The sequence below is a fragment of the Coregonus clupeaformis genome, chromosome 30, assembly GCF_020615455.1.
Source record: "Coregonus clupeaformis isolate EN_2021a chromosome 30, ASM2061545v1, whole genome shotgun sequence".
Taxonomy (NCBI): domain Eukaryota; kingdom Metazoa; phylum Chordata; class Actinopteri; order Salmoniformes; family Salmonidae; genus Coregonus; species Coregonus clupeaformis.
In genome coordinates this window covers 2,762,250-2,778,877 of record NC_059221.1, presented here as the reverse complement: position 1 = coordinate 2,778,877, position 16,628 = coordinate 2,762,250, and the positions used below count along the sequence as shown (strand labels likewise).

The 16,628-nt window shown below is 43.3% G+C and overlaps 1 protein-coding gene across 4 annotated transcripts in view; it reads left to right on the top strand.

Moving 5' to 3' along the window:
- Positions 1 to 16,628, top strand: part of LOC121545507 (nucleolar protein 4-like) — a 172,024-nt gene that overhangs the window by 94,537 nt on the left and 60,859 nt on the right. For all 4 annotated transcript variants that reach the window (XM_041856080.2, XM_041856079.2, XM_041856081.2 and 1 more), the window contains one exon: positions 11,229 to 11,376. In XM_041856080.2, the coding sequence (XP_041712014.1) occupies positions 11,229 to 11,376 (148 nt within the window). The remainder of the gene's footprint in view (positions 1 to 11,228; positions 11,377 to 16,628) is intronic.

Here is a 16,628-nt window from a genome sequence, read left to right as displayed (position 1 = left end):
GATCGATTGACTATGACTTTTCAGATCACCCAGTAGTGCTATCTGCAGGGTTAGCTCCAGGTAAATATTGCAATCCTTTAGCCATTCCTGGACCTGTGTCCAAAAACAAGCTACAAATGGACAGTACCAAAACAAATGATCTAATAATTCTGTCGCTTCGCAGCAAAATCTGCAGAGCTGGGAAGATTGTATCCCCATATAAATAACATTCACCCCCTTTGCTATGAAGCCCCTAAATAAGATCTGGTGCAATCAATTACCTTCAGAAGTCACATAATTAGTTAAATAAAGTCCACCTGTGTGCAATCTAAGTGTCACATGATCTGTCACATGATCTCAGTATATATACACCTGTTCTGAAAGTCTGCAACACCACTAAGCAAGGGGCACCACCAAGCAAGCAGCACCATGAAGACCAAGGAGCTCTCCAAACAGGTCAGGGACAAAGTTGTGGAGAAGTACAGATCAGGGTTGGGTTATAAAAAAATATCTGAAACTTTGAACATCCCACGGAGCACCATTTAAATCCATTATTAAATTTTTTTAAGAATATGTCACCGCAACAAACCTGCCAAGAGAGGGCCGCCCACCAAAACTCACGGATCAGGCAAGGAGGGCATTAATCAGAGAGGCAACAAAGAGACCAAAGATAACCCTGAAGGAGCTGCAAAGCTCCACAGCGGAGATTGGAGTATCTGTCCATAGGACCACTTTAAGCCGTACACTCCACAGAGCTGGGCTTTACGGAAGAGTGGCCAGAAAAAAGCCATTGCTTACAGAAAAAAAATAAGCGAACACGTTTGGTGTTCGCCAAAAGGCATGTGGGAGACTCCCTAAACATATGGAAGAAGGTCAGATGAGACTAAAATGAAGCTTTTTGGCCATCAAGGAAAACGCTATGTCTGGCGCAAACCCAACACCTCTCATCACCCCGAGAACACCATCCTCACAGTGAAGCATAGTGATGGCAGCATCATGCTGTGGGTATGTTTTTCATCGGCAGGGACTGGGAAACTGGTCAGAATTGAAGGAATGATGGATGCCGCTAAATACAGGGAAATTCTTGAGGGAAACCTGTTTCACTCTTCCAGAGATTTGAGACTGGGACGGAGGTTCATCTTCCAGCAGGACAATGACCCTAAGCATACTGCTAAAGCAACACTTTAGTGGTTTAAGGGGAAACATTTAAATGTCTTGGAATGGCCTAATCAAAGCCCAGACCTCAATCCAATTGAGAATCTGTGGTATGACTTAAAGATTGCTGTACACCAGCGGAACCCATCCAACTTGAAGGAGCTGGAGCGGTTTTGCCTTGAAGAATGGGCAAAAATCCCAGTGGCTAGATGTGCCAAGCTTATAGAGACATACCCCAAGAGACTTGCAGCTGTAATTGCTGCAAGAGGTGGCTCTACAAAGTATTGACTTTGGGGGGGGGGGGGATGAATAGGTATACACGCTCAAGGTTTCAGTTTTTTTCTCATTTTTATTGTTTGTTTCACAAAAAAAAATATTTTGCATCTTCAAAGTGGTAGGCATGTTGTGTAAATCAAATGATACAAACCCTCCAAAAATCTATTTTAATTCCAGGTTGTAAGGCAACAAAATAGGAAAAATGCCAAGGGGGGTGAATACTTTCGCAAGCCACTGTATGTGTGTGTTTTTGAGTGTGAGCATGTCTGTGTCAGTGGTGGTACACTATGACCAAATTATGTGGACACCTGCTTGTCGAACATCTCATTCTAAAATCATGGGCATTAATATGAAGTTGGTCCCCCCTTTGCTGCTATAACAGCATCCACTCTTCTGGGAAGGCTTTCCACTAGATGTTAGAACATTGCTGCGGGGACTTGCTTCCATTCAGCCACGAGAGCATTAGTGAGATCGGGCACTGATGTTGGGCGATTAGGCTTGCAGTCGGCATTCCAATTAATCCCAAAGGTGTTCGATGGGGTTGAGGTCAGGGCTTTGTGCAGTCCAGTCAAGTTCTTCCACACCGATCTCGACAAACCATTTCTGTATGGACCTTGCTTTGTGCACGGGGGCATTGTCATGCTGAAACAGGAACGGCATTCCCCAAACTTTTGCCACAAAGTTGGAAGCACAGAATTGTCTAGAATGTCATTGTATTCTGTAGCGTTAAGATTTCCCTTCACTGGAACTAAAGGGCCTAGCCCGAACCATGAAAAACAGCTCCAGACCATTATTCCTCCTCCACCAAACTTTACAGTTGGCACTATGCAGTCGGGCAGGTAGCGTTCTCCTGGCAACTGCTAAACCCAGATTTGTCCGTCGGACTGCCAGATGGTGAACTGTGATTCATCACTCCAGAGAACACGTTTCCACTGCTCCAGAGTCCAATGGCAGTGATCTTTACACCACTCTAGCCGACGCTTGACATTGCGCATGGTAATCTTAGGCTTGTGTGCGGCTGCTCGGCCATGGAAACCCATTTCATGAAGCTCGCGATGAACAGTTGTTGTGCTGACGTTGCTATATAAGGTCCCACAGTTGACAGTGCCTGTCAGAGCAAAAACCAAGCCATGAGGTCGAAGGAATTGTCCGTAGAGCTCCGAGACAGGATTGTGTCGAGGCACAGATCTGGGGAAGGGTACCAAAATATTTCTGCAGCATTGAAGGTCCCCAAGAACACAGTGTCCTCCATCATTCTTAAATGGAAGAAGTTTGGAACCACCAAGACTCTTCCGAGAGCTGGCTGCCCGGCCAAACTGAGCAATCGGGGGAGAATGGTCTTGGTTAGGGAGATGTGACAAAAAACCCGATGGTCACTCTGACAGAGTTCCAGAGTTCATCTGTGGAGATGGGAGAATCTTCCAGAAGAACTACCATCTCTGCAGCACTCCACCAATCAGGCCTTTATGGTAGATTGGCCGGACGGACCACTCCTCAGTAAAAGGCACATGACAGCCCGCTTGGAGTTTGCCAAAAGGCGCCTAAAGGACTCTGAGACCATAAGAAACAAGATTATCTGATCTGATGAAACCAAGATTGAACTCTTTAGCCTAAATGCCAAGCGTCACGTCTGGAGGAAACCTGGCACCATCCCTACGGTGAAGCATGGTAGTGGCAGCATCATGCTGTGTGGATGTTTTTAAGCAGCAGGGACTGGGAGAGTAGTCAGGATTGAGGGAAAGATGAACGGAGCAAAGTACAGAGAGATCCTTGATGAAAACCTGCTCCAGAGGTCTCAGGACCTCAGACTGGGGCAAAGGTTCACCTTCCAACAGGACAATGACCCTAAGCACACAGGCCAAAACAACGCAGGAGTGGCTTCGGGACAAGTCTCTGAATGTCCTTTAGTGGCCCAGCCAGAGCACGCTTGGACCCGATCGAACATCTCTGGAGAGACCTGAAAATAGCGGTGCAGCGACGCTCCCCATCCAACCTGACAGAGCTTGAGAGGATCTGCAGAGAAGAATGGGAGAAACTCCCCAAATACAGGTGTGCCAAGCTTGTAGCGTCACACCCAAGGAGACTCGAGGCTGTAATCGCTGCCAAAGGTGCTTCAACAAAATACTGAGTAAAGGGTCTGAATACTTATGTAAATGTGATATTTCAGCACCCCAAAATTTTTTGATTTGCACAAATTTCTAAAAACCTTTTTTTCCTTTATCATTAAGGGGGATTGTGTGTAGATTGATGAGGGGAAAAACAATTTAATCCATTTTAGAATAAGGCTGTAACGTAACAAAATGTGGAAAAAGTCAAGGGGTCTGAATACTTTCCGAATGCACAGTATAGTGTATTTTCCTCTTCACGGCTGGTTTTCCGTGCGATCAATACTTTGCAGTGGAGAATTGTCGTCTGCACCGTGTTAATCCTTCCAGGGCTTCCTTTGACTGGTAGGTGTGTGTGTATGTGTATGTGTGTGTGTGTGTGGATTCGTATTGCGACCCAGCCAACAAACGCCACACACTTATCAATATCATCACCTCTCTGCTCAGAGGAAGCTGCTCCCCCAATTTCCTCATTGATTTCTAAGAAAAATGGTATTGAAAGACATTTAGACATACTAGGACATTCATAACATCTGTCTAGATCCACCTAGATACTAGCTTGATTGACACCTGTCATTAGCCTGTCAAGTTTGAGATAATAGTCTCTATTTTGGAACTTCTATTGCATTTATGGCTGTTGACATCAATATGGTTTTTTGTTTTTTTTAGTTCTTTTTTTGGGGGGGTAGATCAGCTTAATATTGCAGATAGATTGTAACTTCCATCAATGTAATGACATCAATATGTTGCTCCATGTTCCTTAGCAGACATTAAAAATTAAACACCACAAATTGCATGGAAGGCTGTCTTACTCAGTCTTACCACATGGCCCCTGGCCTCTCTAATTTGGTCATGCCTGACTTTTTTCCAGTTGGTTAAACTGGGATTTATCCTACTGAACATGTTTGAATTGACTAGAGTCTGAATCCTCCTTGTATTTTACCCTTCGTCTTCAGCAGTCGTACTGTGCTTCATTTCTCTCCTCTTCAAATTTCTCAGAACCAGAATTGTTCAGAATCAATTTAATTTCCAAGCTTACTGTTCCTGATCAGTTTCCATGGCAGCCAATAAACATCCTTTCCCTTCCTCCCTATTTATAGAGGAGAGAATGCAGTGCTGCTGCTGCTACTGCTGAAATACCAGCATCCATGTGATGGGAGGAGAAGAAGAGAGGAGGGAGAAAAAATACACACTTTAAAACTAAGAGAACAATAGGCAGAGTCTAGAGAGCTGCCTGGATATGAGAGCAGAGCAGAGCTGAGCAGAGAGGAAAGGTCCGGTTGCTAACTGCATTAGCTTGAAATGTACTTTCTCAGTTCCGGCCTCTGTGGAAAAAGCACTTCAGATGGCACAAGGGGTCATTTTCTGTCCTCTGTCTTCTTTACATTGGAGTGTGTTGGGGCTAAGCCTAATTGTCTTGGTAAATAAATACTGGGATGTTTAAGGAGATGCATGGGGAAAATGGGACTGAATTGAAAATCATGAACAAGCCTGTGCCTCAGAATGTTTTTATGTGTGAATGACAGTATGCAAAGCGTAGCCTACGACTCGTTTGAAGGCACATCAATCATTGAACTTACTGCATTTATGGTCCCATATCGAAAATATTTAATGAGGAGCTTAGCAAGATGCCATATCAAAGCAGTGTTGTCCTAGAGCTGGGTCTCCTCCTCATCCATTCTGCTGTGCTTGACAAAACTTCAGCTTCACAGTCCACTTGTGTATTTGTGATATGGAAGAATGATCATGGAAGCTTTTTACTCTTCTTCCACCGTGTTAAAAATAGAAGCACTCCCAGTTAATTATTTTGCTTTCTATTAGTCCTTTGGCACACAGGTCTAGTGGTTTAATATTGTACAGCAGACATTGATATTCATCTGTCTGTGTCCTTCCAGCAGCCTGTCCATCACCTCGCCTGTTCCAATCCTCATCCACTTTTCAACTATCATCAACTTTGATTGGACTATCTGATTGATTGATTGATACAGAATGGAGACAAGTAGGTGTTTACAAAACTGATAAACCGAGTCACATATTCACACAATGTAAAGGATTAGGTTGGATCTTAATTAGCCTAGGCTTAGATATTTGAACACAGGCTATTTGATGTTGCCTAAGAAAGGGAGTGGTGCTGTTGTATTTCATTAAAGCCCAAAGAGATGTTATTTGGTTGGTCCTGCTGTCTCCTTCCACCCAGGCTGTGATTAATCAGGGAGAGACATCATGTAGATGAGATGTGAGCATTAGAGTGGGATCATTAATAAACAATAAAAACGAATAAAGAAATAAATAAATAAAAAAGTTTACCAGTTTCATTTAAGGACCAAAAGATTGACAGCCGTCCCATATAGATTGCAAAATAGTTGGGAAGAGATTTTTGACGTACCGATTCCATGGCATAGTGTTTATGAACTGATACGCAAAACGACGCCAAATTCAAAACGTATAATTTTTCAATTTAAATTATTATATACAATTCTTGCTACCAATAGTGTTATTTGTATGGGGGATATAATCTTCCCAGCTCTGCAGATTTGGCTGTGAAGAGACAGAATCATTAGATCATTTGTACTGTCCATTTGTAGCTTGTTTCTGGACACAGGTCCAGGAATGGCTGAAGGATTGCAATATTTGCATGGAGCTGACCCTGCAGATAGCACTACTGGGTGATCTGAAAAGTCATAGTCAATTGATCAATAATATAATAATACTTTTAGCAAAAATGTTTATTTTCAATTCACAAACTGTAGAAACAATGAGATTAGAAAGGTTCAGAACTTTTGTAAAACATCACAGTACAGTTGAAAAATATATGGCAAATAGAAATCCAATATGGATGGTGTTACGAGTTAAGAGATAGATGGGAGGTGTTGAATGGAGCTGAAGGATGGGACTAATAACAACAACTAATAACAAGATCATTAGTGTAAGACATGCTGTGTCCATAATACGTATATAGGTTATATATTGTGACCAACCAGTCAATCCACAAAGAAGACGAGCCTAACTTTATGTCCTTGTCAGGCATCAGCGTATTCACTCAGGATGTCAGGATTGTTAAGCTAAGAAGTGTGTGTAAACCTAACTCGTTGTTGTAACTGTGGCAGAAGAAGACATACACACTTAGGGGTGTACTCACTTTTGTTGCCAGCGGTTTAGACATTAATGGCTGTGTGTTGTGTTATTTTGAGGGAACAGCAAATTTACACTGTTATACAAGTTGTACACTCACTACTTTACATTGTAGCAAAGTGTCATTTCTTCAGTGTTGTCACATGAAAAGATATAGTCAAATATTTTCAAAAATGTGAGGGGTGTACTCACTTTTGTGAGATACTGTACATATAGGCCTATAGTGAGACTGATGTCAGCTATCAAATACTTGCAGCCTCCAGTGTGATTGAGTGCCATAGGTACAGTAGCTGAGAATCTGTTGACATCCACCTAGCAGCATCTCGTCAGAATGGTGATTACATACTCCTCTGCTCTGCTTGACCTCAATAGGACATGCTGCCGTGACCCCTCCCACTCCCAGTGACTGATGACCCATAGACCCCTCCAGCCCCTCTCCATTCAGCCCCTCTCTATCTCCTCTCCACTGCCCAAGGACATTTGTTATCTTTAGGGCCAGTGTGACAGCAGTTAGAATTTAATGACAATCTACTACAATTTCTACATATGGCCACCGGTGCTGTACTTAGATCCTGTCCTTGTCTTGATGCGTTCCACTGTGCCATGCTGTAGGGTAGGGCTGCACCTGGGTCGACTCAACAGCGGACCAGTTAGTTAGGTAGCGCCTGTATCTCTCCATCCACATAAACTCATAAATAATGCACAGGTCAATTTGCAAGTGAAAGAAGATAACCAATTGGAGTGCGTGCTGGGTAGCCTGCATGTGGGCAGAGGGTGACTGACAGGTCCTGTGGGGTAGGCATGTGGGGGGGGTTGGCTGATGTCTGTTGTTCCTTGTGGAAAGATGGAGATACAGCCAGGTTCCTTGTGTTGTCTGCACTACAGTATGACTGTGATCCCTTTCTTGCTGTTAATGACTGCAGCAAAGTACACAAAGTATGCACACCCAACTGCCTATGGCACTTTGTTTCATTTGGTCCTCTCTGAAGAGGCCATGCATATACTCTGAGTGTACAAAACATTATCAACACTGCTCTTTCCATGACATAGACTGACCAGGTGAATCCAGGTGAAAGCTATGATCCCTTATTGATGTCACCTGTTAAATCCACTTCAGTCAGTGTAGATGAAGGGGAGGAGACAGGTTAAAGAAGGATTTTTAAGCCTTGAGACAATTGAGACATGGATTGTGTATGTGTGCCATTCAGAGGGTGAATGGGCAAGACAGAAGATTGAAGTGCCTTTGAAAGGGATATGGTAGTAGGTGCCAGGCGCATTGGTTTGAGTGTGTCAAGAACTGCAACGCTGCTGGGTTTTTCACTCAACAGTTTCCTGTGTGTATCACCACTCAAAGGACATTGAGTCATCTTGACACAACTGTGGGAAGCATTGGAGTCAACATGGGCCAGCATCCCTGTGGAACGCTTTCGACACCTTGTAGAGTCCATGCCCCAAAGAATTTAGGCTGTTCTGAGGGCAAAAGGGGGGTGCAACTCAATATTCAAGTTTTGTACACTCAGTGTAGGTTTCATCGTTATTGATCGTGACATATAGGTTTCATCGTTATTGATCGTGACATATAGGTTTCATCTTTATTGATTGTGACTTATAGGTTTCATCATTATTGATTGTGACTTATAGGTTTCATCATTATTGATCGTGACATAGGTTTCATCATTATTGATTGGGACATATAGGTTTCATCTTTATTGATTGTGACTTATAGGTTTCATCATTATTGATTGTGACTTATAGGTTTCATCTTTATTGATTGTGACTTATAGGTTTCATCATTATTGATTGTGACATATAGGTTTCATCATTATTGATTGTGACTTATAGGTTTCATCTTTATTGATTGTGACTTATAGGTTTCATCTTTATTGATTGTGACTTATAGGTTTCATCATTATTGATTGTGACATAGGTTTCATCTTTATTGATTGTGACTTATAGGTTTCATCATTATTGATTGTGACTTATAGGTTTCATCTTTATTGATTGTGACTTATAGGTTTCATCATTATTGATTGTGACTTATAGGTTTCATCATTATTGATTGTGACGTATAGGTTTCATCATTATTGATTGGGACATATAGGTTTCATCTTTATTGATTGTGACTTATAGGTTTCATCATTATTGATTGTGACATCATTATTGATTGGGACATATAGGTTTCATAATTATTGATTGGGACATATAGGTTTCATCATTATTGATCGTGACATATAGGTTTCATCATTATTGATCATGACATATAGGTTTCATCATTATTGATCGTGACATATAGGTTTCATCATTATTGATCGTGACATATAGGTTCAATTTGTAAAACATTCACCGGAAGGAACTTGTGTTAGGCCTGAACATCGCCTGGAAAACAAACTTACAGTCAGTCCCCTTCAGACTGTTTCACACTGCTCTTTTTAGTGAATCAGTGTAGTTTGAGTCTGTTTTTGTGTGTATTCCCTTCATGTTGCTCAATCAGAAAAAAGACAGATATAGCTAGTAGTGATAGCATGATATATGTGTGTACGGATGTGTGTGCATGATAATCAAATCAAATCAAATGTTATTGGTCACATACACGTGTTTAGCAGATGTTATTGCGGGTGTAGCGAACTGCTTGTGCTTCTAGCTCCGACAGTGCAGTAATATCTAACAAGTAATATCTAACAATTTCACAACATATACCCAATACACACAAATCTAAGTAAGGAATGAATTAAGAATATATACATATGTGGACGAGCGATGTCAGAGCGGCATGGATTAAGATACAGTAGAATAGTATAGAGTACAGTATATACATATGAGATGAGTAATGCAGATATGTAAACATGATTAATGTGACTAAGATACCGTAGAATAGTATAGAATACAGTATATATACGTATGAGATGAGTAATGCAAGATATGTAAACATTATTAAAGTGACTAAGATACCGTAGAATAGTATAAAATACAGTATATACATATGAGATGAGTAATGCAAGATATGAAACATTTCTTAAAGTGGCCAGTGATTTCTAGTCTATGTCTATAGGCAGCAGCCTCAAATGTGCTAGTGATGGCTGTTTAACAGTCTGATGGCCTTGAGATAGAAGCTGTTTTTCAGTCTCTCAGTCCCAGCTTTGATGCACCTGTACTGACCTCGCCTTCTGGATGATAGCGGGGTGAACAGGCAGTGGCTCGGGTGGTTGATGTCCTTGATGATCTTTTTGGCCTTCCTGTGACGTGTGTGTATGGTTGTGTGTGTATGATATATGACGTGTGTGTACGGTTGTGTGTGCATGATATATGACGTGTGTGTGTATGGTTTGTGTGCATTATATATGACGTGTGTGTACGGTTGTGTGTGCATGATATGACGTGTGTGTACGGTTGTGTGTGCATGATATGACGTGTGTGTGTATGGTTGTGTGTGCATTATATATGACGTGTGTGTGTATGGTTGTGTGTGCATTATATATGACGTGTGTGTACGGTTGTGTGTGCATGATATGACGTGTGTGTGTATGGTTGTGTGTGCATTATATATGAAGTGTGTGTGTATGGTTGTGTGTGCATTATATATGACGTGTGTGTACGGTTGTGTGTGCATGATATATGACGTGTGCGCATGTGTGTTGTGGATGTGTGAGACTAGGTGCTTGCACAAGCTCATACTGTAAGTGTATGGAAAGACTTAATAAGAAGTTATAAAGTGCAGTGGATGGGTCTGAGGTTTGAGGTGAAGGCTGTGTCTTGACTGTCTGTCTGTTGTGTTGCCTGAAAGGCAGCTATCTGCAGCACTCTGGACCTCATTAGTGGGAGTGCCGGGCTCTCAGATCCTCTTCGATCTGTGCTGCAACCGGAGGAGCCTCACTGACACAAGTCAAACAAACAAGAGTGGAATAAATGTAGAATGTGTGTAGAATGAATGTAGAATCAGCTCTGACATGGAAATTAAGATAGGGGCCTTAGCCCTTATGGTGTCATTAGGCTGGTTGGTTTTTTGCCCGGGTTTTGCCCCGGTCATGGAGCCTCAGCTGGACTTCTAATGCTTAATGAATCTTTCTTAATGCTCCGTATGAATGGTGTATAGGCCTGCTGCTAAAGGCTTCTGGACCTGGTAGATGGAGTTCTTATTGTGTTTAGTCTGTAGTCCTCTGTCTGTAGTGCTCTTTGCCTTAATGCAGTGACTAAAAAGGGAGAGCTTCTGTAATGACTGATGCTTAACACTTTGCTATATTGCAAATGTGCAACGGCAGGCTGTCTTTGACTTTTGTCCATTGTCTCACACTCATAATAGTAAATTGTTGCCGGTTATGTTGTTTATTTTATTTATAACAACATAACACTCAGCAGTCCAGACACGCACCAATTGTCTTACTGCAAAGTGTCATCCTCTCCGTCAGTAGCCCATTTAGGTAGTCTTCTGTCACAGACAAGGTAGCCTCATTCCGCCTCTTTTGGCAACCGGTCACGTAACGTCTGATATCTTCCAATCTCTTTTTCTCCCTCTTCCACCTGCCTTAGCTGTCCACGGAATGACATGACTGAATCTTTCTCTCTCTCCCTGTCTTTTTCCGTCAGGATGAGACATCAGTGAGCAGTGAGGACTTTGACATGAGCGACCCCACATGGATATCAGCTGATCACGGCCCTGCTTCAGACCTGAGTCCCCCGAACCGCAGAGAGAGAATGCACAGCCCCCAGAACGCACACATTAAGGAGGAGGACGGTAAGAAAGAGCTACTACTGTTGCTCTCTCTCTCTCTCTCTCTCCTCTGATCTCCCCTCTCTCAGCTCTCTCTCTTTTATTTAAATGAAATCCCTCATAGGTATGGTTGGTGGGGAAAACTGAGAGCTTTGAAGAAATGGATTTGTGTACCGCTGCTATAAAGATACAGTACAATTATCTGTTCAACACTGTGCCCACAACAACATGCACTCCTCACACTAAGTCAATCAGTGTGTTAGTTAGGCTGGGAGAGAGCAAGCTCTTTGGATTTTGATGTGAGTAGAGTGGAAAGGCCAGGGTGAAGCGAGAGAAGATGTTGGAATCAATTTCGATCAAGGGGGCCTCACCCTGCTGCTCTCTCCCTGCTTCTGGTACGGTTGAAGGGCTACTGTTCCCATACCAGGGAGGAAGGGGGTGAACGGAGAGGGTTGGATGGAGGTATGGTTGGGGTTGGGGAAAGAGGGGCAGGGAGCCTTGTCAGGTCCTCTAGACCAGCTAGAGAAGGCCTCCTGGGACAGGTTAAGCCACCACCACCACCTAAATGGTGTTCACCTTGAACTCTGTGTGGAGACATGACCAAAGGTCAATGTATTCTAATCCACTCTGTAACAGTCAGTATGAGTGGTACTGAGCAGGGAAACATTTGCCCCTTAATACAAGTACGAGCGTGTGTTACTGTGCACCATGATGTCTTTCCATGACTCCATCTTTCAGCGGGCTGAGGAGAAACAGCTTGGCTGTGGTGATTGACACTGCGTTGCCTGCTGCTGCTGTCAGGTGAATGTGCAGAGGTAATGTTCCCAGGAGAGAGCCATCATTACATGTCCGCTCGCTGCCTATTTAACCCGGCAGCAGCAAGCAGTAGCAGATGGGATCTGGGAGCAGTTTCGCACATGGCGGATGAATGCACCGCCAAAAATAAGCTAATAAATCAAATAGTTAACAGTGGAGAACACCGCCAGCCGTGCTCTCTCCTTCTCTAACTTTAGGAGACAAAAATCTTATCTGCTATTCTTCAATAAGTCTAAAGTCGAAACGTCTATACAGAAAGGCTTGTTGTTAGCTAGCCATTTGTGTTGTAGCCTATAGCCTAACGTTTCCTGTCTGAGAATATGAGATGTTAATGGGAACCTCCAATATGGCCCTCCAATAGAGAACTTTGACAGGCAACCTTGACTTGCTAGCTATGTCACTGTGAATTATTTGCCAGAGGGAGTAAACCTTGCTCCTCTCTGTCTATTTTGAACGGACTGGCTCCTCTCCCATCTGTCCCATTTATCTGCTCTCCAAGGTGGGGGGAAGGGGGGTCACACTTTGACTCTGAGGGTTGTGACATATTCCAGGAGCGCCCCACAAGAGATTCTCAGGCCCTGTGCTTAAGAGTGGCTATGATTGCACTGGGGCTCCAGAGGGAACCAAGAGGGGCTCCTGATGCACTGACCTCCTGAGGGGCCACTCCACTGGCTGAGCTGTGGGGTGGCCCCTCGAGGAGCTCTCACTGGAGATGTGACTGGAAGGGTCAGTGGGCAAGTGTCTGTGACAACAAGATGTACCACTCTGTGGTAGGTGCTAGGCACTTCCTCCATCACCAGGGACCAGAGAGAAAGGGCCCACAAGGCTCAGGCAATCAGACATGTCATCCAGGCGGATTACGCTGTACTTGGGTTGACATTCTTAGTAACCAAGTACACCCATTACAAGGAATTTAGGAAGTTGTTGGTTTGTTTCTGTGTGTGTTTCCTGCTTTGGATTCTTACATGAATGACGGAGCACTGCTGTACTCGTTCAGCTAGCTACTGTGATTTCCCACACTGAAGTGGAGGACTGTACTATGCTATATGAGGACAGGGGACCCGGACCACATGGTCCATGTGTGTAGTACTATGACTAGCTTTGAGCACACACACACACACACACACACACACAATGCAAGGGTAAACTGGCTGTAGGCTTTAGAAACCATCTGACAGGCTGAGTAATTTCTGTACATTTCTCTAAAAACCCTCTTGGTAGGAGCTCAGAGTATAGCCAGAAATGTGTAGAGATGACCGCACAGTGTCTACATCCCTGCTTCCCTCCCTGGAAGGCAGAGAGAGCAGACCAGAATACTACCACTACCACTACCACTACACTCCTGCAGCCTCTAGCCCAGTGGCACACATTGCCTAAGGTGTTAGAAGTCACTGAAAGTAGGGCAGTTGAAAATGACAGGATGACTTTGATCTGCCTCACCCCGAGCTACGCGATCGAGGTCAACTGTTAAACAAAATAAATAGATGAGAATAGCAATGCTGCATTATCTTATAGTCAGCGTAATGAACTGAGGAGGCCTGGTGGCAAAATATTGTATGGACGGCTGGAATATACTGTTTTAAACAGTTTAGGTAGTGTAGCACCGCTGCTTCAAAACACTCTAATTGGACAAGACCTAATAAGACCTAGCTAATACTTGTTATAAGCCCCACAGACTTCTTCACATCAGTAACACAAAAAGCTAACAGAAGAACACAGTAGGTATTATTGGGGAAATTAGATGATTACAGATGTACTGTACTGTGCCAACCAGATAAATTACTTGGATAAATGAGGACATTTTGATTGATTGATTGATTGATGAGGTTTACAAAGTAATATCTTAATGTGATGTGTAATGAACAGGAAGTTGAACAAAAATATATTTATATATTTTTGAAAATATAGACTATAGAAAAAATCTGCCACACCTGACCTTCGCTAACAGAAGAAAACAAAGTGTTAGGCTATAGACACCATTGGTATTAAAGATGGCCAACCCATTGGAAACGTTATTGTGTTTGAGTGACAGCGCCTGAGAAGCCTCATTAATAGTGTCAGGTCCATGTCACCAAGCCAGGGATTCCTCAAGTACTGTCTGTCCCTGACTGTAGTACTGAGTTAAAGACAGATGCAGGCTAGGAGGCCTTCAAAATAAGCCTGCCTCTATTAGGTTGAGAAGAACAGTGGATACATCCCAAATGGCACCCTATTACCTATATAGTGCACTACCTTGGACAAGAGTCCAGGGAATAGGGTGCCATATGGGATGAAACCAGTATTTCTACTGCTGCATCAGAGCTGATTTCCCACATAGGCAGCGCCACAGTGCACGGTGCTCCAAGGCAAGTAAGGGGAGGGGCTAAAAATGGTGTCTATAATAATATGATAACCTAATGGAAATACTATTAAATATTCAGCCCATTAACATATGACATTTCACAGTGTATGTTCTATTTGATTATGAGTGTGTTTGCCAAGTTCATCTCGGGGACTTGGGGCTCGGGTTCTAAAGGCCTTTTCAGGTGAATTATAGGAGAGGACCAGGATAGGAGGAGTATGCTGTTATTTTGTCCAGTTTGACTACATCCCCACCTTCCCCCAACTTCACAGGCTGTTGAGAGATGCCAACTACCTTAAATGTGTGTGTGTATGTGTGCGTGTGTTGTGGGAGGATGTCTACCACTAGTTGTGTCCTCATTTGTGCAGAGGAAGGATGCTTTCCGCTGAGATAGGGCCACAACCCCCCCACGACACACACAGAAATAATAAGGCAAGTAAATTAATTATTACAAGCAAAAGCTCACTCGCAGGGAGAGAGACAGGTAACAATTTGTTTTGTTTATAGGAATGAACACCAGCTGTGATTGAGTGCCTGCCTGTTGGCATATTTATAATCAGTGTTTTTCTCAGGGAAACTGCAATTAGATAACTGACTTTTAGCTGGACCAGCGTCTCAACCTGGTGTTAATGAGGCACTAGTGACTAGCTGGATGCTGCCTCAGAATGTTGTGACTGCCTCCGGCTGGCTGCACAGGAGGCCATAGGGGGATAGAGAGTTTGGAGACCTCCCTCTGCTTGCTAACTACTAAGCTCTTCCCAGAAAAAACAGTCTCATTCCCTGGCTGAGTACAAGGTGTGTGTGTGTCCTTGGGATCACTCCCCACGCATGTCTCTTATTGTTTTATGGGAGGGTAGAAGGGTGCATTTCAGAGAACCGGCGTAAAGGTTGCCCCATAAATCTCAAAATTCTGAAATCAGTCACTCCTGTTTCATCCCACGCCCAACACCCAACACCCGATACCCAATTGGACGGCTCAGATTAGATAAGGACGGAGCGACGAAGTGTGTTTGTTTTTCTACATTTTAAAGGTGGTTCCTCAGCAGCATCCAGTGACCCGAGGTATTGCGAAAGCTGCTTTAGCCTCAGCAGGCCAAGGACGGCAACAACAACAGAAGGGTTCAGAGCAGTTCAGCACCCTTTCATAGCCATCATTGGTTTTGGGTGAAATAGCTGCCTGTTTCACACAACTAAGCTTGCTATGTATGGCTAGAGTCAGCAAGATGTTATGGATAGATGTTATGTTGCTACCTATATAAAACAGAGTGCAGTGCAGTTGTAATGGTGTGGCCTAATGTGTGATAACGTCTAATGAAGTTATAATTATTGAATATTCAATATTATTTACGGTGCACCACTTGCATGTTATTATTCCGCAAGTAACAATCAATGCAGTGCAGTGCTGTACAGTGTAGTACAATATAGTGTATTACAACAGTATTGTACAATAAAGTCCAGTGCTGTGAGTGACTAGGTCTACCTACCTACACTTATGGAGATATTCTATTGTGTTTGTCAGTCTTAACATAGCCAAATGATGGTGTACATCCTATCCCTCCACAGTGGGGAATGGGAATGGCGGCAGAGTAGATCCAGAGCTGACAAGATGAGACAGATGTTTCCAAGAGAGGGATAAAATGAGATCACCCAGGAACCCATCTGCCGGGTTAGGCCTACTACACCTCCAATGGACGTGGACAGAAGGGTTAAAACCATCCCACCACCACCCCCACAGCCCCAGCTTCAGAGAATCTTCTAGCCTAGTGTAACACCCTCTCTGCAAGGTAAAGGTGGGAGGAACTCTGGGCCACAACACTGACAAGCCCTCCATAGGCCTGAAGGTGAAGGTTAGCTTGCTCTCGTAGATATATTTACACTTTGCATACTGCACTTTCCCTTGATCCCTGAATAACCAAATACACCTCATCAATTAGAATATTAGTGTTAGAAATCCTTTCATCTATGCAATTTTGTATAGCCTAAACTAACAGAACAATTATTTTTGCTTTCCCTAATAACACACAGAGCAGAACAATGCTCACTGGAAGTAGACCCTAGTGGTTTCTCCTCTCTTCCTTTCTCTCTCGCCATGCTTTTCCTGTTTGTCTCCTGTAAAGGA